At 36.2% G+C, this 25,919-nt stretch overlaps 1 protein-coding gene across 1 annotated transcript in view; it reads left to right on the top strand.

Annotated features, from left to right (window-relative positions):
• The window catches only part of CALCR (calcitonin receptor), a 58,693-nt gene that overhangs the window by 14,225 nt on the left and 18,549 nt on the right, over positions 1-25,919 (top strand). The window contains exons 5-7 of the mRNA XM_004431350.3: positions 3,732-3,823; positions 11,571-11,697; positions 25,231-25,384. Of these exons, the coding sequence (XP_004431407.1) occupies positions 3,732-3,823; positions 11,571-11,697; positions 25,231-25,384 (373 nt within the window). The remainder of the gene's footprint in view (positions 1-3,731; positions 3,824-11,570; positions 11,698-25,230; positions 25,385-25,919) is intronic.

Below are 25,919 nucleotides of genomic sequence, written 5' to 3'. Positions count from 1 at the left end.
ATTTGCACAAATCTTCCATCTACATACAGGCAAAAAAGATTTGAAGAAATCAACCTAGAACTTACCAAGAAAAAACACTTCTTAGTCTTAAGAATGACACAAGAATGGCAACTAAATTATGAGCTGTTGGTTTAATCTTACACATTTAGACAACTCTATTTCAGAAGAATAAATATTTTTAAAGTATTCTGGAGGCAACTGAAAGAAAAAGAATTAAGTTATATGAAGTTTTCTTAGAAATAAAATATGCAAAGATAAAAATAAAATACTGACAGAGGATAGGGGCATGGATATATATCCAAATTAAAAACAGTATTTTAAATGGTAAGGGGATTCTATATGATAAACGATTTAAAAGAAAGAACTTTTAGGAAATGGCATTCCTGGCTTTGTCTAGTGTTGAAGTTAGAAAAATAGCCAGAAAATGAATTTCTGGGAGAAAAGACAGGAACTGAGCATTTGTTTTCTTGCAAAGATTCCTAAACCTCCTAAGAAGAAACCTATAAGCCATTTTGAAGTTTTTATCAGCTCTAAATATAAACCAACTATTCCAACTTTATTATCATTACTTGCAAGGATGAAAAGTGCTGTTAGGGGAATAGTATCAGCAGTGAAAATGGTAAACAATATGTAAATGCCTGGTCAAATGGTGCAACAGGCATAATTCAGGAGAAGTTGATTAGTTCACTTTGAAATTCTAAGAAAGAAATTCTAGAAAAGCAGTATTTATTTCTGTCCAGCAATAATGCATATAACCAAACAAAGGAGTCTACATGCTTTGAGAGCCTTTTAGCAGAATTAGCGCTTCAATCTCAGACCCTTGACAAGGAAATTGACAAGCATCAAAATGTTCACGGGTAATGATTTGTACATAAATGCCATGTTTCTCCCAGGAATTCGAAGAACTGCAAAGAAATTATCCCACTTATCTACACTACATTTGCGATCATACCAGGACCCAATAAACTGTGGAAGGAACTTAAGACCAGAAGTCAAGAGATTATGTTGTCTTCATTTCAAGTCACTTGTCCTCTCTGGGCCTCTGTGTTTTTCATCCATCCAGTGGATATTACAGTTTCTTTCTCTCTCAGACAAAATGCGACCGCTCCCCAAACGAGTTAGATGTTTGGGGGTGGTACCCATCAGTAAATAGAGAAGGAAATCATCCACTGTTATCTGGGGAGTGCCAAAGGCCCACCTGACCCCAAATGTCTCTCCCACTAGCATCACAAACATAAAGGCAACACTGGAAAATATAAAAATGTGAGGATAAAATAAGTAAAGAACTTAGATTCAACATGATTTTCTAACGGCACTTTCAAACCATTCACATACCACAGACCTTTATCTGCCTGATCCTATGTCTACAGGTAATCACAGATTACACCCAAAAGGTGCTATTTCTTTTCATTTTAGAACATGCATTTTAGTTTGTTGAAAATTAGAGAGTTAGAGATCAAATGTCGTTTTTTTCCAAATTGATATTCAGCTGACCCAACAACATTTATTGAAAAGATCTTCCTTTCCCTACTACTCTGCAGTGTCACCATTTTTATATATCAAGTGACCATACATGTCACTACATGCTCCTGGACTCTCCATTACATATGTCTATTTGTCTCTCCTTGCACCAATACCACACTGCTTGATTACAGTAGCTTTATTATAAGTCATGATACTCTATAGAGTAAGTCTTCCCGTCGTGTTCTTCTCCTTCAAGATTGTCTTGGCTGTGTTTTGTCCTTTGTATTTCAATATAAATTTTAGAATCAGTTTGTCAAATTTCACACACAAAGAAACCTTGTGATTGCATTGAATGTATAGATCAGTTCGAAGAAATTTGAGATCTTTGTAATGTTGTGTTTTCCAAACATTGAATAGGATATATTGCTCTATTCATCTGTCTTTAATATCTGTCAATAACGTTTAGTAGATTTCTGTGTAGAGATTACACACATCCTTCCTTAGGTTTATTCTCAGGCGTTTGATTTTTTTATGAAATCATGAATTTCACTTTTGAAATGTTATTTTCTATATGTTGTTCATGTATTAAAAATTGTTTTTATTTTTATATCCAGCAATTTTATAAAATTCGCTTATTAATTTTAGTAGTTTGTCTATAAATTATTTTGCATTTTATACATATAGGATTATATCAGCTGCAAATAATTACAGATGATTTTCTAGGTGGCTGTTAATCTACTTTCTGTCTCCATAGATTTGCCTATTCTGGATATTTTATATTAATGAAATTGTACAATATGTGGTCTTTTGTGTCTGAATTCTTTCACTTACCATGTTTTCAAGGTTCATCCATGTTATAGCATGTATCTGTACCTCATTCCTTTCTATAGCTGAATAGTATTCCATTCTATGGATAAACCACATTCACCAGTTAATGGACATTGGAGTTGTTTCTACTTTTTGGCTATTAAGAATAACGGTACTATAAACACTTGTGTGGACATACATTTTCATTTCTCTTGGGTCTTCTTTTTCTTGATCAGTCTTGCTAGGGGATATTAAAATTAATTTTTTTTTAAGAACTAAGTTTTATCTTAGTTGATCCAATCAATTGTATGTTCAAGTTCTCTTTATCATTACTATTTCTTTTCTTTTACATTCTTTGAGTTTAATTTTATTTTCATTTGTCTTAGCTTCTTTAGATGGCAATTTAGGTCATTGATTTTCAACCTTCTCCTTTTCTCATATATGCATTTTAGTCTTTAAACTTTCCTCTATGTACAGCTTTATCTGTATCCAAAAAGTTTTGGTATGTTGTTGTGAGTTCTTTGATCCATGGTCATTTAGAAATGTATTGCTTAATTCTCAACAACGTGAGGGTGCTTTTAAGTTATGTTTTTATTAATGATTTCTAGACTATATTGGTCACTGAAAATGCTCTTTAAGATTTCAGTTATTTGAAATATGTTGAGGTTGGCTTTACTGACTATGTCAATTTGGATAAATATTCTTTGTGCACTTGAAAAGAATGGTTATCTGCAGATATTGGGTGCAGTGCTTCTTATACGTGAGTTAGTAAAATCTGTTGATCACATTGTTCAAATCTTCTATAGCTTGATTTTTTTGTCTATGTGTTCTATCAATTACTAAAAGGTGTCAGTTTTTGTTTTATGTTTTATGTGGTTTGAGTTTATGTTCTTAGGTGCATAGAAATTTAAAATTGTTATATCTTCCTGACTTAACATCTGGACCTGTATGATATTACACCAGTTTTCTTATGGCTGATGTTTACCTGGGTCCTCTTTTCCCATCCCTTAAATCCAATATTTCTGTATGCCAGTATTTAATGGTATTTCTTATAAGTAGCATATAATTGCTTTAAAAATAATTTTGTACAGCCAGATTATTTTGCAGATGAGGACTACTGAGGTCTAGAGAGGTGAAGTGACTAACTTATGAGGGTTACACAAAGACGTAATGATAATACTCTGAGTAAAGAGCAGCTCTGATGAATCCAGTCTTACGTTCTTCCCACCATATCATGCATATTCTAGTGTGACTGATAATCTTATAATAGTTAATCTGTTAATCCAGTTTATTATAATTCAATATAATTTAATTCTTTGAAATATTTGTTATAATTTTAGTAGATATTTTTTAAGGTGGAAAACAGTTGATTTACACTGATATTTAAAAATGGAAACTATTTTTCCTCTTTTATAGTCATTTATTTACCTACTTGTTTTTCTGTTTTGTTGTTGTTCCAGAATGCATATGTTCTGTACTACTTGGCTATTGTGGGCCATTCTTTGTCAATTTTCACCTTAGTGATTTCCCTGGGGATTTTCGTGTTTTTCAAGTAAGTACCATCATAGCATCTGCTTTTTTTTTTCTCCTTTAAGGTATTGAAATAAAAGGCAAACTCTGCAATAGTGTGGGGGGGGGGGATCTTCTGCAAATCACAAGAGACATGCAACATTGAGGTAGCAAGAAAAATGAAATTAATTAAAATATGCTTTTAACCTTCTCTTTAAGGAAAATAAGATTGATTGAAATAATTTTCAAAGGCCATATGTCTCTTTCCCAAAATGAGACAGTCCTACGAGCCCATCAGTGCATTGTGTTAACATGGTGAAGGTTCCGTTTACCATGGCTAAGGTTCCATTAGGTGTTGAGGAAAGGATCCACCTCCTTCTTTTACCCCCACTCTTAAAACATGGAGGCCGCGGCCACAAGTTCAAATGCACCCTGCCTAGTTATGAACTGCATTACAAGTGGATTTGGCCAGAAAAGAAATGGAGCTGGTGAGGCCATGATAGTGTTTAGCCAGAGAAGGAAGGTAGGTCTCTCTTCTGGCCTTGACTCAGCCAGGGTCCGAGAGAATCTCTGGAAAAAGATAGCCTGTTGTCAAGTGTTAATTTTTTGCCCTTGCAAACCTAGCATTGTTAACTGAAATTATCTTCCAATGAGGGTTTCTATTCTGACGCTGTGTCTATACACGTGCTGCATTATCTATGGCAAAATGATTAAGTTGATATATACGCTGATTTCACAATAACGGAGAATTTAAAACGGTGATTTTGTATTTTCAGGAATGACTTCACAATTTATGTGAGATAGTAATATATCTTAAATTTGGTCCTAAAAAAATGTCCTAAACTTAGTGGAATTTCTTTAAATCAAAGGCAGGAAGCTCTACATTACACTTTCATGAGAACTCTGACTAATTTCTACACTACCACGATGTCTCCCTCCACTAATATTTTTTTAATTGTGGTGGTATTATAAAAATGACGAAGACAAGCTCCTTCATAGGCCCCGACTACAAATAATCAGCCACACTTTAAAGATCCAGTCATTCACATATAGAATAATAGAATCTTAATTTGATTTTTGTTAAAATATTATCATGATAATACTAAAGAAAATTAAACCAAGGGGAGACTCACCTGTAAACACACCCTTAACACAACTACTACTATTATTTTTTCCTTGATCCTTTTTTAATCTTTGTCTACATCTTATATAATAATTATATACAATGTCTATATATTATATAGTCAAGTTTCTTTTATTGACCAAACAATATAACTGAATAGCAATTTTTTGTTAATTGAATAGCAAATAATAACTTAAATAAACAGAGAATGAGCTCCTTCCGTATATGGTTTAAGAGAAGAAGGACATAAACAAAGCAACAAGACATGAGGGATTAATTACTAGAATTAGAACAGAAGAGTATTTTCAATTATAATGATTGGAATACATCAGAGTGAACACATAGCATGATTCATCTTGGAATGTCTGTTCATTTTTCAACTGCAGTTGATCACAGTGAATAAATACATCCTCATGGCTCTCATACAACTTTGATTAAAAAGTCTGTCACTAAAAGACTATTCTTTAAAATTTTTTAATATAACCATAAGAAAATTGAAAGAAAAAGTCCCCAGATTTGTAATGGTGCAACTAATAAGTGGATTCAGGACTTTAAAGATAAAAAATGTCAAGGGGGCATTTCTTAGTTCCTTATTTCTCCAGTCACTTAAATGAGTGGTGAGGTGTGTGAGCCAAATCAACAAAGAAAATAAGAATGTTTTTTCAGCAATCATTTCTCTATTAAGCCACTGAAGATGGGTGTTTAAAAGTGCAGCGCATGGGCTAAGTAAAATATTTCTCTACTCCACTTGGCCCCAAAACAAAATTATTCTGGTCAATTCCTTGAGAGAGTGTGGGGGCAGATTGTCTAGGAAGCAACTGATTTTGTCCTACTGTTTCTCAATTCCAGGAACCTACCAAATAGCAACTTAAATCTTGGGAGGAAAAACAAGTTCTATTGATTTATAATCTGAATATTATGATGGGAAGACAAAAACTGAAATAGCTAGTTCTCCAGAGCACACACACCAAGAAATGAACAGGATATGAAAAACATACATGCTGAGATGCTAAATATTCAAATCCAAAAGAAGTCCTATCTTATTTTTGTACTTGTTCTTTATCTTATCTTAAACCTACCCAAACTAAAAATATCAAGAGCGTCTGTTTTCTTAAAATTAAAGTATGTGTCTGATTCTTCAAATTTTTTCTTTACATTTGCATTTCAGAAATATTAAAAGTGATTATGAAAAATAAAAGGTAGTTCTGATCTATCACTGGATTTTACCTTTTGATTAGCAACCTTTTCCCAGAATTGTTCTCAAACACTCAGCATCACCCTTAAGGTCTTTATTGTACATTATAATGGAAGGTTTTATGATTTATGCACTTAAATGGCATCATCTGTGTGAAACTTGAGGAAAAAAAATAATCATCACTCTCTTTCTTAATTCCACATTCCCAAGATTGTGTTATCTTGCAAAATCCAAACAATCAGTTTCATAAAACGCTCATGAAACCTACATGGGAAGTTACACCCAGCTCCACTCCTGAGACCTAATGCCCAATTCATAATCATCCCATTGAAATTTCACTCTACACTCGTAAAATGTGCCTTATAGGGTCTGTAAAAAAGAATAACCCTGCAGGTGTCCTCCTCAAACCAGCAGGCTAAGGCGGCCTGCAGAGGAATTTAAAGTTGCTGAATATATGGGAGGCTGTGGAACTGCCAATACTTTGCTGCTAAAAATCCTGGGATATTACTCAGAATGCAGTCAGTAAGGCACACTTCTAATCTTAATGTGCTTTTATTCTGAGCATGCAGGGGAATGTAAAAGGCAGGGCTATGTAACTCTGAAACAAATAAGAATTATGCTCCCTGTGCTATCAGAAAATAAATGTAGAAATGTATATAAAGTCTTCGTTATTTTAAAAGAAGAAAATTGAGCTTCTATGCCCTCTTCAAGATAGGGAAAAAAATTTCAGTGATTTAAATCATAGAAAAGACAATGCTAAAGATCTTAACTGTACAAAAGTGGCAGAATTAAAATAACGTTCAGGATGATATACAGGTTATCTCTGGTTTAAGACTGAAGACAGCCTCTTTAGGATGGTATTCAGTTTAGGACCTTGGTGGGAAAAGTAGTTAGGAGCAATAATATGGAGAGGGATTAAATAGAAACATCCAGTGAGTTCAGCAAGACACCTCACTACTAGATGCCAATAGTAAATGTCAGCAAGAGTTAAGATGAAGATACCCTTAGGGAAGGCTGGCTTGAGAAAGTCCCATAAGTGGGCCTTTATTTGTGTTTGTTTCCTGACCATTTTAAGCAAGTTTGCAGTAAATTCACTTATCCCCTCCGTTCCACTTACAATTTATCAATTTACTTTTCCGTGGACTAATCCCAGATACTGAAACACCTCACTGTTTTCTCTCAAGAAAGCACAATAATAGACCATTCACTAACATCCACTTTGACTGCTTGATACCCAGGCCTTCCTGATTGTTAAATGTTTTGAATATTAATTTCTCTTGCCTGAAAGTTAATAGAGATATATGTTGGAAGATAGCGGATGTCTTCGTTGCATTACTTTGTCTACATTACATTACATGGGCCACATCAGCAAAAAAGGAGGGTTTCCCCTAGGACCTCCAGAGGAATATGGATTCCTCTACTACTCACTCAGTATTCCCTATTATTCTTTGTCACATCTACATAGTTCATGGATAGATAACTTTTTATCTTGTACAGTATCCAATGTTATACATCTCTGGCTGCCTTCCCATTCCTCTGGAGAAACCGTTAAATCAATGGCACCCAAGTTAGCCTTCTTTCTCCCAGCCCACCCTTGGCATGACACAAAAGATAACTGTTGGTCATATCTGGGCATACCACTCAGTCTTAGAATAGAAGTAGTAAGAAAAGAAGCAAAATTTATGATCGAAAGGGAATTCCTTACAGATGAAGATTTTGTTCTAAATCCAAAGGTATAAAGTCCCTTATTAGATTGGAAAGATGCATAATATATTGTGAATTTTATTATAATATATAATAATATATTATATTATATATGTTTTATATTTTATTATAAATATATAATATATATTATATTTTATATTATTTACATCATATATTATGTATTTATGATATATTTTGAATTTTTCTAGAAGTTTTAATGCAATCTATTCCCTATTCCCTCTCCTCCCCTCACTTCTCTTGCCCTTCATGAACAAGGTACAATACCTGGGTAAGAGAAAACTTAGAGTTACACTGGAGGATAGGACTTTGCTTGTACCGATCACAACAGTTATGCCAAATGCATGTTTTCCCATGCACCAGTAAATTCATAACAACTTTTACTTGTTTTGTTACTGTTACTTTCCTTGTTGCTTTGAATGTGACTATAATTACACTGTCTTATAAAGGAGTGAATGCTGCTGTTCCTTGTCCTATGATATCACACTGGTTTATGCAATCTACGAAACTCAGGGCAAATATTAAATGCCTTCTCATACAACTACAAGCTGCCAAAAAGCACACACATAGGGTACCAATAACTTGAAACAAATTTTTTAGTGTGAAAAGATTTGCACCAAGTAAACTAAAACCATGAAAATGACATTTAGCTTTAGCCTTAAAATATGACATCTTGAGATTCATGCTCAAGTAAATCATTATCTCTTCTTCACATTTGAGTGACACCTTGATTGGGCCAAGACAGAAGGAGATTATGTTGTCTTATCCTCCCACTATTGGAGAATCTGTAGTACTTAAGGTTCCCTGTCACTCAAAGAGTAAGCAATGTTCTGTCCATCTAAATACCTATTTTTTTTTTATCAAGAGGAATAAGTATAGCTGACATCAGGTTTGTGCTATTTCTACATAAGCTATTTCAGATCTGACTGGAAAATGTTGTCAGCTTCTCTCATGTTCTTTCAAGCAACAAGATATTTGCACTGGGAACAATTAAACACATAATTATTTATGTTAAATTCAGTTAATCCTCTTTAGCATCCTATACCTCTCCTTCAGAACAGTTACCATAATAAGAGTAAATAAACAATTATATATTATATCAAGTCCCTGAAGGCAGAAGCCGTCCGTTTTGCTCACCCATATGTCCCTAGCATCTACCAAAAGGGCTGAATCATAGTGGGTACACAGTAATATGTGTTGGATTATTGAATGAATTTTAATAAATTTAAAGTACCTTTAACTCACTTCAAAAAGCTGAGTGTAAATGTCATCAAGTAAATGTAATAAAATTTTAAAACTCAATAAGCAGAAATTATATTGAAACCTTCAAGAAACAGAAACTCATATTGTATATTAGTCATATTATTCCTCTGGAGCCTAACAGTTAATCCAGCTTTAAACCATCATTTTCTTATGTGTACATAATGCAGTACAGTATATATGTTTTAGCTAGTGTTGAACAACAGGATAATGCCCAACATCAGCTGGTTAATACCTATATTAAGAATTTGGCAAATGTTCAGTATGATTCAAAGTATAAGATATGAGATCACCTAGCATTTAATGTAATTCTCTGATGTACTGGAAAACTGTTTAGTGGTCACAGCTCGAAGAACATTGTTCTTATATAAAGATTTTTACTTCAAAAAAATGAGTATTAAGCCCTATGATATGTCAGCCAGTCTTCTAGGTGCATAAAACAAATTTCTTTAGCGCTTCCATTCTAGTGAGACAAAAGGCAAAAATAACAGGCAATAAACAAATATATATGTCAAGAGGTGATAAGTGTTGGGAAGAAAAATAAAGCAAGGATACAAGGACGACAGAGTAAGCTGGAGGTGGAGGAAGTGTGTCTTATTCAGGGTGGTTCTGGTTTACACGGGAGCTTGAACATTCACCAGTCCTTGAGCTAATGTTGCACAACAGCAGATTATTGAATTCTCTGCAATCGAAAGAAAGCCAGGCCTGAGAACAGCAGGGCTGTGGGATGCAGTCATCCATTCTCCTTTGTTCTGGATAATGTCCACTGTCGTCGGTTTCAGCCAGGCTGAATCCAATAATGAGACCAGAGATGTTTGCCTCCCAGTGAGAAGGGGAGTAAATAAAATACTATCATGACTGTATGGGAAAAGTCAGGTCACAGGTTGAACAGTGCTAAGTACAGCAGTTGCAACATGGAAGGGATCATACAGTATGAATGGGTACGAGGTTTCACATCAATAATTTTTTTCTTTTTAAAGCCTTAAATTTGCAGCCTTCTTTTATAATACTCTTATAAAACCAATTAAGTTCGGTTTATTTAACAGACTTTTCTGCTGCTAAATAAAGTAGCACGTGTGTGTGTGTGTGTGTGTGTGTGTGTGTGTGTAAGTTCTTCTCTAAACCCCATCTTTACCATAGGCTGCTTCCTGGATGTAGAGTTCTGAATTCTACCCGTGCTCAACAAGTTGAGAATCTTAAAATATTTTATATTAACTATTTACTAATGCTTGTGCTTCCTGAAAAGTTGAGAAATGTAGCTACAGTAATCAAAATATGTTCTAACAGACGCCCCCATTACATAAAATTTAATTTTTACTACAGATAATTGACAACTCATTTTCCTTTGATTTGGAAATGTAGGAAAGCGTTGTAAGTAAACCCAGACCATTCTCATCTTTCATCTTTCCCTAGAATTTCCTTTTCAAAATTCCTGGAATTCTAACTTTTTTCCATGAGATTATTTTAGGAATAGTTACTATGATCAATCGTTGGCATCATTAACTGAACGTTTTAAGTTTTCACATTATGCTAAACATTTTTTTGACTGGATCAAATATGGTAAATACAAGATTTTTATTCATTTAAGATAATCATTCCGATTTCGTTATAGCCATCCTGCAGGCTCTCTCTATTTGCATCAAGAAGTAAAATAAGATATCTGAACTAATGTTTATTTATGTGAACATTCACACAAATACATATGTACAAGTTTATGAAATGGTGGGGAAAGGAATGAAAAATCCAGTAAATTATCTAGTACCCAAAAGGTGGGAAATGGCTATGTCAACAAGCAGCAGCATTTGGATAAGTCTTGTCAGATCCAAACCACAGCATGCCTCATAATGAGATCAAATTTGAGCCTTTTTAGGTTTCTTTACCTGTGTCTGAGCTCCACCATCAGGACGATGTGGAAAGGAGGAACCACTGAATTGATTCCAGTTGGAACATGAGAAATAAGATGTTAAAAGAAATAGTGAAAAGAGAAGGATGACGGAAGACTTCATAAAGTTTGTGTATGTGATGGGACAAAGACAGGGATTCAGTCCTTTGTCACAGGCAACCTTGGTTCTGACTTCACGCTCTGTTGTCCCTCTTGCTACACAATTTGTACATGGTTACATCAATGAATAGTCAACGTTTCATCTGAAGAACACTCCAAACCCTAATGGTTTCTCTTGTAAGAGTCCTTCTCTTAATTAATTTCACGGCATTTGTTATAATTAAAAGTGATTTTATCCTACTCTTTCGGTTATTGTACAAAGTCACCCTGAGGACTGAAAACTATGAGCTACCATGACTAGAAAACTGTTTTTAAAAATCAGGCAGAAAAGTAGTAATGAGTCTTAAAGATGGAACCAGCCTCACTTATTTCTATTGTTCTCTCACCTGTTGCTAAAGGAAATATTAAAAATATTACCAAAATGGTTTTTTTCCAGGTATTTCAACATTTCGGCACTGGTTAATGCTTTCTGTTACTTTTTCTTCCAGGAGCCTTGGCTGCCAAAGGGTGACTCTGCACAAGAACATGTTTCTGACTTACATTCTGAATTCTATGATTATCATCATCCACCTGGTTGAAGTCGTACCCAACGGAGAGCTCGTGCGAAGGGATCCAGTAAGCACTGTGTGATTTGTTTTTAATTTTATTTTTAAGGATATAGTACCCATAAATAGTGAACTTGGTGTTATTATTTGACTTAAGCAGCATTTATATGTGTAGTCATATTTACTTTTATGCTTGAATTTTGCATTAAGCAAGACGGCATTTCTAGGTAGTTATTGGAAGTAATTGTTATATGCTATAGTAAAGGGCTGGGAGTAATTTAATCATAACCAAATAAGAATTATACAACAAATCCTGAGTTTTTACTACTAATCAAAAATTTATTAACATCCATGGGAAGTTTACCAAGTACATCTTGTGAACATAGACAATACTAGGTATACTAAGGCAATGCTTCCCAGTGGCCCCAGTGTGTCATTGATGGGTTACAGATGTGCCTAGATATTAATCCCCTCAGCATTCTGGCACCAGGCTGGGCTTGGACCAGTCACTTCAGCTATGAGTAGCTATGCATTTACTCTAATAAGCCATATAAATATTAGTATGTTCTATGTCTGCATGCCTTGAAAATTCAGTCACTCTTGCCTCCCAATCTCTGCTGGTAGTCCTCATTAACTGAGCTCGGCCAGAAACCAGAGGGCAAGGGAGCACTGATGGAGATATACAGATCCAATTCTCTGGGCCCAGGGCAGTGGGAGCAGGCTGGAGAGTGCACTTGAAAGCACAAACAGAAGCTATCTAGCACACAATGAATGGCCAAGGGATATTTTCATTTTTGTTTCTCTGCTTAACTGTGTTATACAAGCATCTGTAGATAGCCTCATCTTTCAAAACTGGCATTTGACAGCTCTGCCAACCCAGAGACAAAAATGCGTGAAATCTGCCCAGAGCATGCATCCTGCATGACAGTGGCATGGCATGGGAAAGCAGCTTAATTTGGCTTCTAATGTATCCACAGTGTTAATAATTTTTGCAGTGTGAATATATCCAGAAAGGCATTATGATCCATCTTTTAAAACCATGGGATCTGTTATCTGAGACAAAGTCCTGTCTTATCTGCAGAATGTGATTCTGGGTTTATCTTGATGAGTTTTCTTTTTTAATGTCAACCAGTTTTAATAAAAGTAATCTCATTTCATTTAATCCTCACAAGACCCTGGCAAAGGGTGAATATCATCCCCATTATTAACTGTATAAACTCAGGCTCAGTGAAGGCACCTGTCATCCGTACTGCGAATAGAGATAGGATTCGAACCCATACCTGTCTCATAAGGAAGCTGATCCTCTCTCCTCTATACCTCATGGTGCTCTTGATTGTCTTGATTTATTTCCTTAGGAAGATGTGTTCTTAAAGAAATAGGCTTAACCATTCCAAAGTGATAACTGTCCATAATTGGACATGCACACTGTATTTAATTAGGGGAGCTGACTCCCACTAAGTTTAAAACAGATGTAGAAGCAATTAACTAAGCATCTCTCAGCAGAGAAGACTCAAATTTTTAGCTTCCCATTAAGTGTGGAAACCCTGAGAAAGTTCCTATCTGTACAGAGCAGGCCAAGAAATGGCGCTTCAGTCATTAAATAATCAACCCACCAACCTGGGAGCAGTGCTCAGTCAAATTATGAAGTATTATAAATTCTTGACCAGACTGTCTCCCATCACTCTTGTAAGGGGGGTCTCATACCCATGTGTCATACCACAGCCCATTCTCTGGCTTAGGGTGAAGGGGACTTCTCATCCATTGTGAAATTGTACTAAACCTGTTGTCTTCCTGAAATAGTCTAAATTCAGGATTTTTCTGAGTTCACTATTAAATTATAGAAGCCATTTAACCTTATCCATCAAATGAGAATAATAAAAACTGCCCTGCTTACTTCCAAGAGGTCATCCTGGAGTCCCAAAAGAGACACAAAGCTTTTAAAATTTCCCAGGGGCTAGTATTACAAGCAATGTTCACAGGGTTGCTGCTAACCCTTGCCCTGAGGCCACCTCCCTAGGTCTCTGCACTTGGCTTTCCCAACCATTTTGTTACTCTATTCATTGCTCTTAATGATCTCATGAGTTATCATGTTTTCACTTTCATAGGATAGTTTAGGGGCAGACCTGCCTATGCACTCTACCAGTCACCACGCACACCAACAAGCCTCCTAGCCACCAACAAGCCATCCCAGCTCTGCCTTGCAGCTCCCCTATTGCCTAGAAACCTTTAATAATGCCTGTAAGCAGGTGTCTAGGGACCTGACTCAGCCACTATGCAGCTGATTTCCTGGGAGAATGTAAGCGTGAGCATGGGGGAGCCAGAGGAATTAACAGGAAGCTTTCTTCCCGGTGTGGAGGAGTGAGGGTGTCTTTCTCACACACATTAGGCCTTCTCAAAGTGACCTAAGTTGAAAAACAGGAAAGAAACTTATCTTTATAGCATGGCTAGCACCTGGTTCTCCCGATCAATGTATTGTTAACCTAACACACTTGTTATTTTTAGCTATGCAAGAGCAAACTTCCTATCCAACACTTGAAAGGTAGAATTTAATCCAATGAATCAAGTGTTTATTGAGTTCCCAAAACTCAAATTTTAGTCTTCAGGCTGAACTAAATTCATATCATTTGGGGGAAATATTTATGACATTTATGACGTTCCTTTCACAATCCCTAGGAATGTGCCAAGCCTCACACGGAAACAGCTTTCTATGTCTTGCAACCATACACATGGAGTTCAGTTGTTTGTTTACATACTTCAAAGTGTGTGTGTGTGTGTTTTTAATGGAAAACAAAGGAGCAAAAAGTCTTTGTGCCTGAATGAGAAGCCTCCCTTCCTCTGATGGTAGACAAAATGACAATAAGCCCACCACTAACAAGCTCCTTACGATAGTAAACAGGGAATGTCATAATGTGTGTACACACTGTGCCCTCCTTCACATTTCCAAATGTTTGTTTCTTCTGTAAGACAAAATTTGGAAACACATGCCTCTCACCAAATACATATAAGGAGTATAAGCTAACAACAAATGACTACAATGACAAAAATTAATTTATGTTTGTAAAGCATACACTTGACCCAAAGGAAAAAAAAATTAGGTCATTTGTTTTTAGTACTTTCTCTATTTGAATACAGTCATTGTTTTCCAGTGAGATTTTATTAAATCTCTTATCTAATCCTCCATATACAAACAACACAGGACTACTCTCTCTAGACAAACAACATTAGTTCAAGAAAGGACAGGAAAGAACCCTCAAATAGACATGGCTTATATGTTATTCATCTTTGAAACTGCTTCTTTACTATTTCCAAGAGAGACACAGGACTTGAAATTTGTGTTGTATCTCCCCTTGAAAATGCAAATTCTGTCATAAATGCATTCATAGAAGCCCAATTTCTTGAGTATCTTTTCCCATCCAAAAGACTATTAAAGTAAATTGCAGTTGAAACTGAAATTCAGGCATCAAGAAAAAAGAAATTTTCCCTGTTGTAATATATTTGAATATACAAGGGATAAACAAAAGCTAAGAAAGGTTTAACTAGAAAAGCCCCATCTTTCCTAGGAGTAAAGTTCTCCACCTCTTTAGAGGTGCATCCATACTCTGAGACTCATGTCATCAATATATTACTAAGTCACATGCAACATTATATATTCAAAATTTATACTTTAAATGAATTATTTGAAATATTGCATTTTTCTTGAAAAACTAACATTTCAGAAAACATTAGATTAAGGTTCTCCATAGCCAAGAAGAGTGGAGATAATAAAGAAAAACCCAAGAAGAAACAAACAAACAAAAAAGCACAAGAAATTTTTGGAAAAGGGAAGTTATTGGACATTGTCAATCTACAAATATTGATTGAAATTTTAACTAACATGAAAAACATAACCATAGTCATGAATTAAAGAAAAGCACATCCATCAGCACTTCATCTCTCTATGATTCAAGCATATGTGTCTTTTTTTAAAAAAACAGAATATATAATTTTTCAAGACACTTTCTCTCTTAAGCAAACTAAAGTAAGAGTTGTGGATTATTTTTTCATTTTGACCCAATTCTCAGGTCATTGAATCAGCAGTTAAGAGGCAAAAAGATTTTCCTCCTCAATGCCCAAGGGAATATATTAAAAAGAAAGTTATTTCTTGTAAAAGGAGGCTGTATCCTCCCACATGCTGTCGCGCTACTTCTGTAAGAGTTTATTTTCTTGGGGCCAAAAGAAAGCACAGAGTTCTCACTCCTCAGTGGGGAATCCCGATGGGTTTGTGGTTTCTGTCCCATCAAAGGAGTCAGTTTCTTCCCTTGGAAGTTTTTTGGTTAGGCAGAGGGTCTCCTGTAAAACCAAGGGCGAGAGTCTTATTCCTTCATATTCTTTTTTTAAAAAGTTAAACTCAGAATAACTCATGGCATAAATAAGAGCTGAATAGATCTTCAGTTTATTGAGTGATGTGAAAATTGCCCATTGTCATTTGTGTCATTTGAGCATTTGATTTCCGTAATATCTAAAATTGCGTTTTCTTGTTCTATCTGCTTGTTCAATGATCATCATGTGGAGAGTCAGGAGGCAGAATTAAAAGCATTGTTCTTGTTGAATCTAAAGGAAGCTGGCGGCATACTTGTCATTTTCTAGGAAGAACGTCTCTCTGAACTTTTTATCTGGGTCTGAAAGGGACAATGCAGGGAGATTAGTTTTTACTGGGAACCTGAGCACTATGCAACTCAAAAGCCAAAACAATCGTCACATTTTCTCCAGCCTCTTATAAAGTCAAGTCGAATGAGTTCCAACTTCTGAAAAACAAAGTGAATTTCTTCTAAGTCTCATTTGTTTGGGACGGTTGAGCCACTGGGCTATGTCAGAACGTCATCCTAGTCACAGGAAGATCAGCTTGGAATGGATGCTCAGAAGTGAGGCCCTAGAGACTGATGAAATCCAGGGCGGAAACTGGACTCCTTCTGCCCAGCCCAGCAGAGGCTAGTGCAAGAGAGGGCGTATCAGTGTAAGGGAGGTGACAGAGACAGCAGAGTTTTTGAGATGAGAGTTCAATGGCAGACAAAACTAGATTGTAATTATCCATTTCAATAGCCTATGGAAGAAATTAGATTGGGAATGAAAAAGTATGATGTATCTGAGGGATAATGTGGAGAGAATAATGCCAAGATGTGGTCATAGAATAAAATATCCTACCCTGGTCACTTATGCTACTTCACTTTACTTATATGGCAAAACCAGTAAATGGTCTTTTAACCAAGATCATATGGTGCATAAAAGTATAGAGGATTTCTTTATTCCTTTTTAAATGTATTATTTATAATCAACCACTTTCCCATATGGATTTAAAGAATTTATTCCTAAAATGGCTATAAACATCAACCCAATCTCCAGTTTCTCTCTTCTGGCCAATCTGGGTGGTACATCTGTGCAGGAATCAGTGACTTACAAATGGTGTCTTGTGAAATAGTTTATATAGTGTGTGTTCATCTCAACATTTGCAGCGAGTTTCCCTTGCTTTGAGAAGGCTGTCATGAATTTAGTGCAGAACTTCTTGTAGATTTGTTTTCACTCTCAGAAAGCTTTCAGTAGAGATACCAGGAGTTTTGTACACTCCCTTGGGGTATGTTGGTTCATTGTCATGGAGCCACAGTCAATTTGATATTTGCTGTGCTTAAGTGGATTGCTCCAAATACTATAGCATTATTCTTGCTGAACTACAGGATCACAAATCCTAGCTGTTATACTTACTTACAGATTACTCTGTAATCTTGAGCAAGTTATTTAACCTCATTGTGCCTCACTTTCCTAATGTGTAAAATGGAGATAGTAATAGTACCTTCCTCACAGAGTTGTTTGTGAGGATTAAATGAACCGATACACCTAAAATCCGCAAAACAGTGTCTGGCACATAACAACTCTCAAATGCTAGCTATTATTATTTATATTATAGGTGTTACCATTGTCATGAAGCCTTAAATGCTTGTTATTTTCTAACTGTGGCACCCAGTTTCATTTTTGTGTGACATGGCATAGGAGATGTGGAATCTCAGAGTATCTGTAAAATACTGTTTAAATCCAAAAGGGACTGAGTGTAAAAGCCGAATGCACATACTCAGAGAATTGTAAACCACAAAAAACCAAAAGGGCTGTGGTCTGAGAATATAAAACTAAATCAGTCATGGCTTGAGAATCCCCAGTGAAAAGTGATATGATATCCTCTAACACCATATAGAGAAAGACCCTTGAGCACAGCAAGCTATTTTTATTCTCCTGCTACATTTCTAACAGGCTTTCCTTTCCATCGTGTATTGTATCCTCCTTTTCTGTTTACTCTGGCTTTGTTTTCTGAACATTTCCAGAATACTTCCTTTGCCAATTTCTGGATCATCTTCCAATGTCCTTATCTCAGGTGGAACTCTTTTTCTCCAGTGCATTCTTTTTTCCTAAATACACCGAATCATGACTACAGTTGCACAGATTCAAGCTCATTTTCTCTAAGGTTTTATCAGAAGTCAGCTCAGGATTGCATGACAGACTTACATTTAATTGAATATGTTATACCTTTAAATTCCTCTGGAGAAAAAAAACTGCAGGACTTGCCTGCAAAGGTACTTAATGCTGACTCTCTGGCTGGAGGATTTTTCTCCTTCGTTCAGCTAGCTTTAAAGACTGTACAAGTTGACAGTTTTCAAGTCGATATGAGAGCCTTTTGCCCCTTAGTTTATCAACTGCACTCACATCTTGACAAAAAGTTCTGTAACTCCTCTTTATGAGGTTTGAGTATGCATGTGAATCAAAGTCAGGACGTTTCCCATCGCACATGAGTCTACCTGAACAGGAAGCTTGCGCACTTTGATGGTTAGGGTTATCAGCACTGGAAGGCCAGCAGGTAACCAAAACAGGAGTCAGGAACTGAGGAAACTCCCTCTATACCCTAAATCCTTTCAAAGTGTTGAAAGGCCCTTAGACCAACAGCACCAATCACCTGGGCACTTATTAGAAATGCAGAATCTCAGACCCCAGACCAAATCTTCTGAATCAGAATCTCTACTACTGGGGCCCAAGAGTCTGTGTTTTAACAAGCTCTCCCAGTGATTTTGATATATGCTAAAATTTGAGAAGCACTACTATAGGCTCTTTTATTATTTATATTTGAACTGGATATTATTGGAGGGATTCATTATAACACCACTGCTTTCAAGATCTCATACTCTTATAAATAAGCCATGCCCACACCTTTTAGAGTATAATGTCAAGGAGTAGATTAAAGGGCATTTAAAGCTTGTAAGATGTGTAAAGGGATGAAGAAGAAAAGGTAAGCCATGTGTCCTTTCTAGTTCTCTGTGTATCAAAATCACCCTCTCATTTCAAGGGAGGTGAGTTGGGAAAACTACCAACCTAATCAAATGTCAGTCTCATTTGATTCATCCTCTCTGGTAGACAAACAAAAGTAATTTCTCTCCACAGCATTGCCCACTTCAGTTATAAATAATTCAGGGAAGATAATGCAGATGCAACCTCCATTGCCCAAATTTTGTGTCCACACAAGGCAGAGTGATATACACACCCCTGTGATACAGAGCTGGCTGGTGCATTGTTGAGATATCAATGATAGCCAGCCCTCCCTGGAACATTCACAAATAAACAAAATGTGATTTCCAGAAATGTATGAGACTCCAACGAAATCAAGTTGAAGATCAGAATCCTTTTTGTTTTGTCTTTTAGTCTTTATTAACCTATCTCTCTCCCACAAGAATTTTCTTCTCCACATTTTTATCAATCACTCCTTCCTGTCTCCTGGCCCTTCTGGATATTTTCAGTGAAGCCTGCTCTGACAGAGTACCGCAGTTCTCATCTCTGACTGACCCTGGTGTTCTGTGTAGAAGTGACTAGAGGATGGACAAAGTCCTAACCCAGGCAGTCATCCGGAAGTGACTGCATTGCTCTTTTGGGCCTGACTACTTTTCCCGAAGGAAACCCCACATTGATTCTGAAAGTATAAAATTCCTCTTCTATTGGCCCTGGGCCCCACTTGGCATGTTTCCCTGGAGAAACTAGAGAAAGCTCTTTCCAGTGTTTCTAGATCCACACAACATCCTGAGACACCCTTGAGTGACACAAAACACTTCTCTAGAGTAGCACTATTGTAGCTCCCCCAAAAAGTTGTAAAGAAAAGTTGCCCTGAAAAAAGTAATCAAGAATTATCCCCATGGGAAGATAAAGAGACATTGAGTGTTTAGAAATGTCATCTAGAAATAAAAATACTTCTGAAAAAAATTAACGTTACAATAACTGAAGCAAGGTAAATGCTAGTCTGAAAAGCAGACATATTATAGGCAGGGAAAACCTAGGACAAAAACAATAAAATAAAAATCTTCACTGAAACCTAGAAGCATTTAGGGCCTGAAGGACCAGGTCTGATGTGTGCTGCCTTTGAAATAAATATATCACATTCCAGAGAAACATTCTCATTTCTCCCCATAAACTCTCCACATTTGGAAAGCAGTTCAATGGTTTACTATGCCAGTGAAACAGATGACATTTCTGAAAGTAGTAAATAATCAAATAGCTAAGGAAGAAATTGATTTGAAGAATATAAATTTCATTTGAAAATTTACGAATTGTTCTCCTTGAAAGTAAAGGCCTAAAGAGATAAGCAGTATAGTGGAGAGATATCTTACTAGAAATGTTGGGTATTAACGTTAGCCTAGAAAAATCAAATCCTTACAGAATCAAAATTGTCCTCTAAAATCCCTTAAATCATCCATCAAGTACAATATACATCCTGTACAGAAATTCTTACACACACTAAAGTTTAAAATACTTTGGGTCATTTTTCTGGGCAACTTTCTCTGCTGGGAACACTGAATTTCTTGCTTTAAAATAGCTTCCAGAAAGATAAGGGACCACTTACAAGAGGAAGGAAATGGCAGTGATAAATAACGTCATTAATTTTTTGCTAAATCTTTTTGGAAACTTTGTAAAACTGATATTGTTTTAGAAGGAAAGAAAAGCAACGGAAGAGTTGAACCAAAGAGGAGTCCTTGACTCTACAAAATGTAAAGTAATTTACCTTTCTTCGATTACATACCAAAATATTCAGATATCTCATTCTCCCATGACATGTCTCAAGACACGATTCACAACTTTAAACAATTAAGTAAAGGAAATAAAACTCTTCTCAACATCCCTCCTCCGATCTAGCATCTCGCATTTTGTTTTGGTCCTATAACAGTTCAGTAATGTTCATAATGAATGAGAAATAAAACCACGCTTCCACTCATATCACAAAGAATGGAAACGCTTGTAAACTTTTTTCACGTGAAACTAAAAGCTAGTTATGAAAGCTCTTCTCTAATAATAATACTTTAAAACTATCCTTAAATCAAAAGCCTTTCTCATGGATGGGGGCAGACTGGTCCATAAAGTAGAACTCTTTTCAGGCACTTCAGTGTTTTCTCTGGAATTTCTGTTTTCTGAGGAAATGCAGTTTGGGATGGGGGGGTGTGGAGAAGGGACACTGGGTATATTTGATTCAGACAAAAACTTGTTTTCTTTTAATTGAAATGATAAGGGGAGCAGCAAAAACACATACTCCTAACGGGTCTCATGCAAAGATAGCCGTTGTAGAAAAATGTTTCAATTGCATACATAAATAGTACTTCAATGGAGTACATCCATCTTAGTGTCACATGCAATTGAGTTCAGCTGATAAATGTCTTGCATCTCTCCTTTATGAGAAAAAAAGTGATTATGGATTTTACATGTAATAAATTTAAGGACCTTGAAATGTTCTGAATGATTTGTGCGCTGTAAATAATTGAAAAATGTGAACCATTGACACAGAGTGAAAAGCAGATGTATTATCAAAATTAAACTATCAAGTTTATAGGCAACTATATTTTTAAATATTTTATTTGAACTTTATCTCAAGACTGGGAATGTATTAAGACAAACCGCAAATCATGAAGACAGGAAGTATTTTCAGAAAGAAGAATCCGTACGCCCAGTTTGAAGACCACTGTGCAAAGAGAAACAACTGTTCTACCAGGGCTACAGGGTATAAATGACAGGGTATGGCAGCCTTAGGGATGCTGCCTTGTAAAGATACCCTTGCTGGAAACTTAGGAGAACGTGACAAAGACTCAAGATGGCCCCCCCAGGGATGCTGCCCAAATTGTAAGTTTTCTATTGATGTCAGTAGCCTGACGCCTTCAGACATTTGCAAGAACAATAAGACTGTTAGGGAAAAAATGACCCTGGAATTTATTTGTCAAATCTTGGTTAGGCAGCTATTGCTTGGGCACTTGGTAAAATGATCATCAAATTAGGATTTAAAGTACTTTCAGTGAACAACATTATAAATGCTACCCAAAGCCCTATTCATTTAGATTTAATAAGCATCTACTCTCACCTTCTGTATAAATGTTATTAGGTTTATGTCTTGAGGGTAGAGATGGGAGAAACAGCACAGACAGAAAGATGAATCAGGCAGACACATTTAATAGCAATTACATGTTCACTCAATATGTACTCTAAATGTCCATTAAGTAAAATTTACTAAAAAACTAACCTGGTAAATTTAACCTATAAGGACCACAAATCTTTTTTTTTCCTGTAGTAATCATATATGCTTTAATAACCTTGAGAAATAAGCTGGAAAAGTCCATCTTTTTTTCTTTTTTTTGACTCAGAAACGGGACTTTATTTACAGAGAAAGTATTTGACAAGATCCAGCATCCATTTATGATAAAAAACTCTGAATAAAATGGGTATAGAAGGAAAGTACCCCAACATAATTAAGGCCATATACGACAAACCCACAGCTAACATCATATTCAATGGTGAAAAACTGAAAACTATCTCTCTAATAACAGGAACCAGACAAGGATGTCCGCTTTCACAACTCTTATTTAACATAGTACTGGAAGTCCTAGCCAGAGTAATTAGGCAAGAAAAAGAAATAAAAGGGATCCAAATTGGAAAGGAAGAAGTAAAACTGTCACTATTTGCAGACCACATGATTTTATATATAGAAAATCCTACAGAATCCACTAAAAAACTATTAGAAATAATAAATGAATGTAGTAAAGTTACAGGGTCCAAATCTTTATTATTCAAGGTCTTTTAAAATGTCTTTTCTTTCAAGTAAAATATCTAGAAATTGACATCAATTCTTCTTCCCTTGCTCAAGTAAATATAACTTTGCACTCTTCCTTCTGAGCTAAAATGAACTTATGAGAAAATATTTTTAGAAGCTTCAGGAAAGTGTAATCATGCTTAATCACTGGAGATCACTCTGAACCCACAGCAAAGTTGATTTCTGCTTTAAAACAAGACTTAGCAGAAATAAACTTGGCAGCTTTGATTCTGTACAAAGTATTATGGAGTTAGTACTGTGTAGACCATTTCAAACTAATCTTTCAGTATTTTAAATTATTTATTAATATGCTTGTATAGCAGAGGACGTAGTTTTAATTGTTCGCCGTGAATTTCCAGACGTATTTATGATAGCCCCAGGTAACTAAATGGACAGGAGAGATACTCCTTGCATGCTCTTCATTTGCTTCAATATTGTTGATGCAAATTTGAGAAGTAAGTTTATAGTCAGCCATCTTTTTTACTATAAGTTAGTCTGTATTGCAGCCCCTAAATAGCACAAAAATTGGAAGAAGAGCAGAATGCTTGACAGTGCTCATTAATGTGTTCAACTTTGGCAGAATCTACTAATGTATTCCTTGTTAATTTTCACACAAATTGAATCGATTATTTAATGTTAATAACACCAACCCCATTAGTTTGATTCATTTATTTGCTATGATTTAGGTGCCAGGTTTTGCTATATCCCCAAGAGAAGAATTTTTAACAGTCTTAAAGTTGGTCACAGAAATTACCTTTTCTAGAAGTCATTGCGCATGGTTGCACTCATTTGTTTCCATATTTATCTTCCCACCAGAGGGTGACTTCCCTCAATTGCAAGCACTGAACTTTGTTTTTGCAACCCTAGGACCTAGTCCAGGATTGAACACAAAAACACAAGCTTGGTTTATGTGTGAAACTTAGCCACCATTTTGAAAAACCAAAAGACCTTAAATAATAAAATATGCATTTTAATCAAACTCTAGCAGAATAAGTCCTTTAAGAAATACGTGGTTGTTATTTTGAATTCTCCTCTTCAAGTTTGTTTTAAAGCAAAACAAAACCAAAACATCTCACAATTTTTTCCTTAGTGTGCTATTGTATCTAACCATATAGAATCAATGTAGAAGCTGAACCTATTCACCTGATTTTCCATTTTACCAATGAGAGAGAGAAATCGCAAGCATTTTTTTTGTGAAAAATAAGAGTTTTTGATCACCTATAAAATGTATCATGAGAATGAAGTGTGCGCTGAGAATGAAGTGTGCACTGGCTTAGCCCTGGCTGAAGTTTTCCAGTAGAGAAAGCTTAGCTTTGGCAGTACTTCCCTGGGTCTCCTTTTTGTGAACCTCTCAAATTGTAACTGTAGGAACTGTGTTTGACCAGTGCCTGCATCCAGTACAAGATCAATAAGCATTTGTTAAACCACATTCTAAATCTGCATTTTCTATGATCCTCCACCCCCCTTCCCTTTACTTTCTTTTATGCAGCTATTCTAAGGTTTCTGTGAATGAATAACAGGGTTGAATGTGTAGACCCTTCCGGAAGTATTGGCATTTTAATAAGGAAAATAGCCATAAGCATAAGAAATAAAATTATATGGCATTTTAGGCATCAGGAAGATAGTGGAATGAGTTCTGGGAGGCAAGATGGTATTCCCCAGCTCCCTTTTATACCCCCCACAACAAAAAAATTATCCAGTGCAAAATATCAATAGTGACAAGATGAGAAGCCCTATTCCAAAGCTGACTAGGAAATGATTTAGGATATTGTTGTGGAGTTTAAGCAATGATTATTTCTATACAGACAACAATATGTAGTTAATCTGATTCCCCCAGAAATGTGGCTCCCACATCGCATTGAGTACTAAGCAAAAATGCCATCCTAATCTCTGTGCACCAAACGCTCAGATCTCAACATAGAAACCAAGCCTCCCACATGAAAACAAAAGCAGTCACATCAGTTAGGTTCAGCATAGCTCCTGGCTCATTTTTGAGAATTTTATCACCTGGTTCTCTCCTCTTTACTGCTAAGGAGACATCACCAACAGATCAATGAACTTCCGGAGCAGTATTAACAATTTCTGGATTATTTCGGCTCATTGGCTATAGAAAAAGGGCCATAAAAGTCATGTGACAAATCCTTGGATGCCCTCAAAAATTATGGGTCTCAGACACATTGCAGGAAAATGAAGCTATCTAGTCTGTATAAGTCACTGCGATGTAATGGAGAAAGAGTATTATACTGAGGACTAGGCTTACATTTCCCGAGATGGCTGTTTACATGTAATACTAATGATCTATGCACTATCACTCCGATTTGTGGATTTAGAGGGTGGCACATGTTGACAGATGCTTGGGGAAACTGTGTTGCAGGCTAAATTGTACCTATTTTGGCTCATTTTACATTTACCCTCTGTTCACTGCCAGACCCTTGCCAATCTTTCCCACTGAGTATCTTCATTTCTTTCTGACAGGTGAGCTGCAAGATTCTGCATTTTTTTCACCAGTACATGATGGCCTGCAATTATTTCTGGATGCTCTGCGAAGGGATCTATCTTCACACCCTCATCGTGGTGGCCGTGTTTACTGAGGAACAACGCTTGCGGTGGTATTATCTCTTGGGCTGGGGTATGTATTTTCTCCAGCTGAGTTTTGAGCCACCTTCACCTCTGTCTATATATTTACAGTCTTCTAGTCTTGGTCTCGGAGAACAGTCAGGAGCCCATGTCCTTTGAGGAATGACGGGACACAGGTGCTGGCAGGAGTTCAGTCTTCAAGAGAGCTTGGTAGAAGCCCTTTAACAAGTTCGTACGGACTGTGATGAGTATGAGGGTCAGTGCAGAAAAGGAGAGATATGATTATGAGAGTGTTTCCAGGAAACAAACTCAGCTAATGGATGGGCAAAAAACATGGCCTGATTGAGAGAAGATCTGATTAGGCACTTTCAGTTTTACTTATCACCCGTTTATAAAACAAAGGAGAATTTCACATTTTGAATTCTATATCTCCTCTGCCCTGGCCCCACTTCCCTTCCTCAGGAACATTCCTTCCAATCCATCAGCAAGACTCCTCCAGTGAAAGGTCAGGAAGTGGAGTCCAGCTGAGCAATAGACATAACTACATGGGCCTCCAAGTAGAACCTACCTGACACCATAGCACATGG

This window comes from Ceratotherium simum, chromosome 1 (genome assembly GCF_057802395.1).
Source record: "Ceratotherium simum simum isolate JZ-2026a chromosome 1, ASM5780239v1, whole genome shotgun sequence".
Taxonomy (NCBI): domain Eukaryota; kingdom Metazoa; phylum Chordata; class Mammalia; order Perissodactyla; family Rhinocerotidae; genus Ceratotherium; species Ceratotherium simum.
This window is presented reverse-complemented; position numbering and strand designations above follow the sequence as displayed.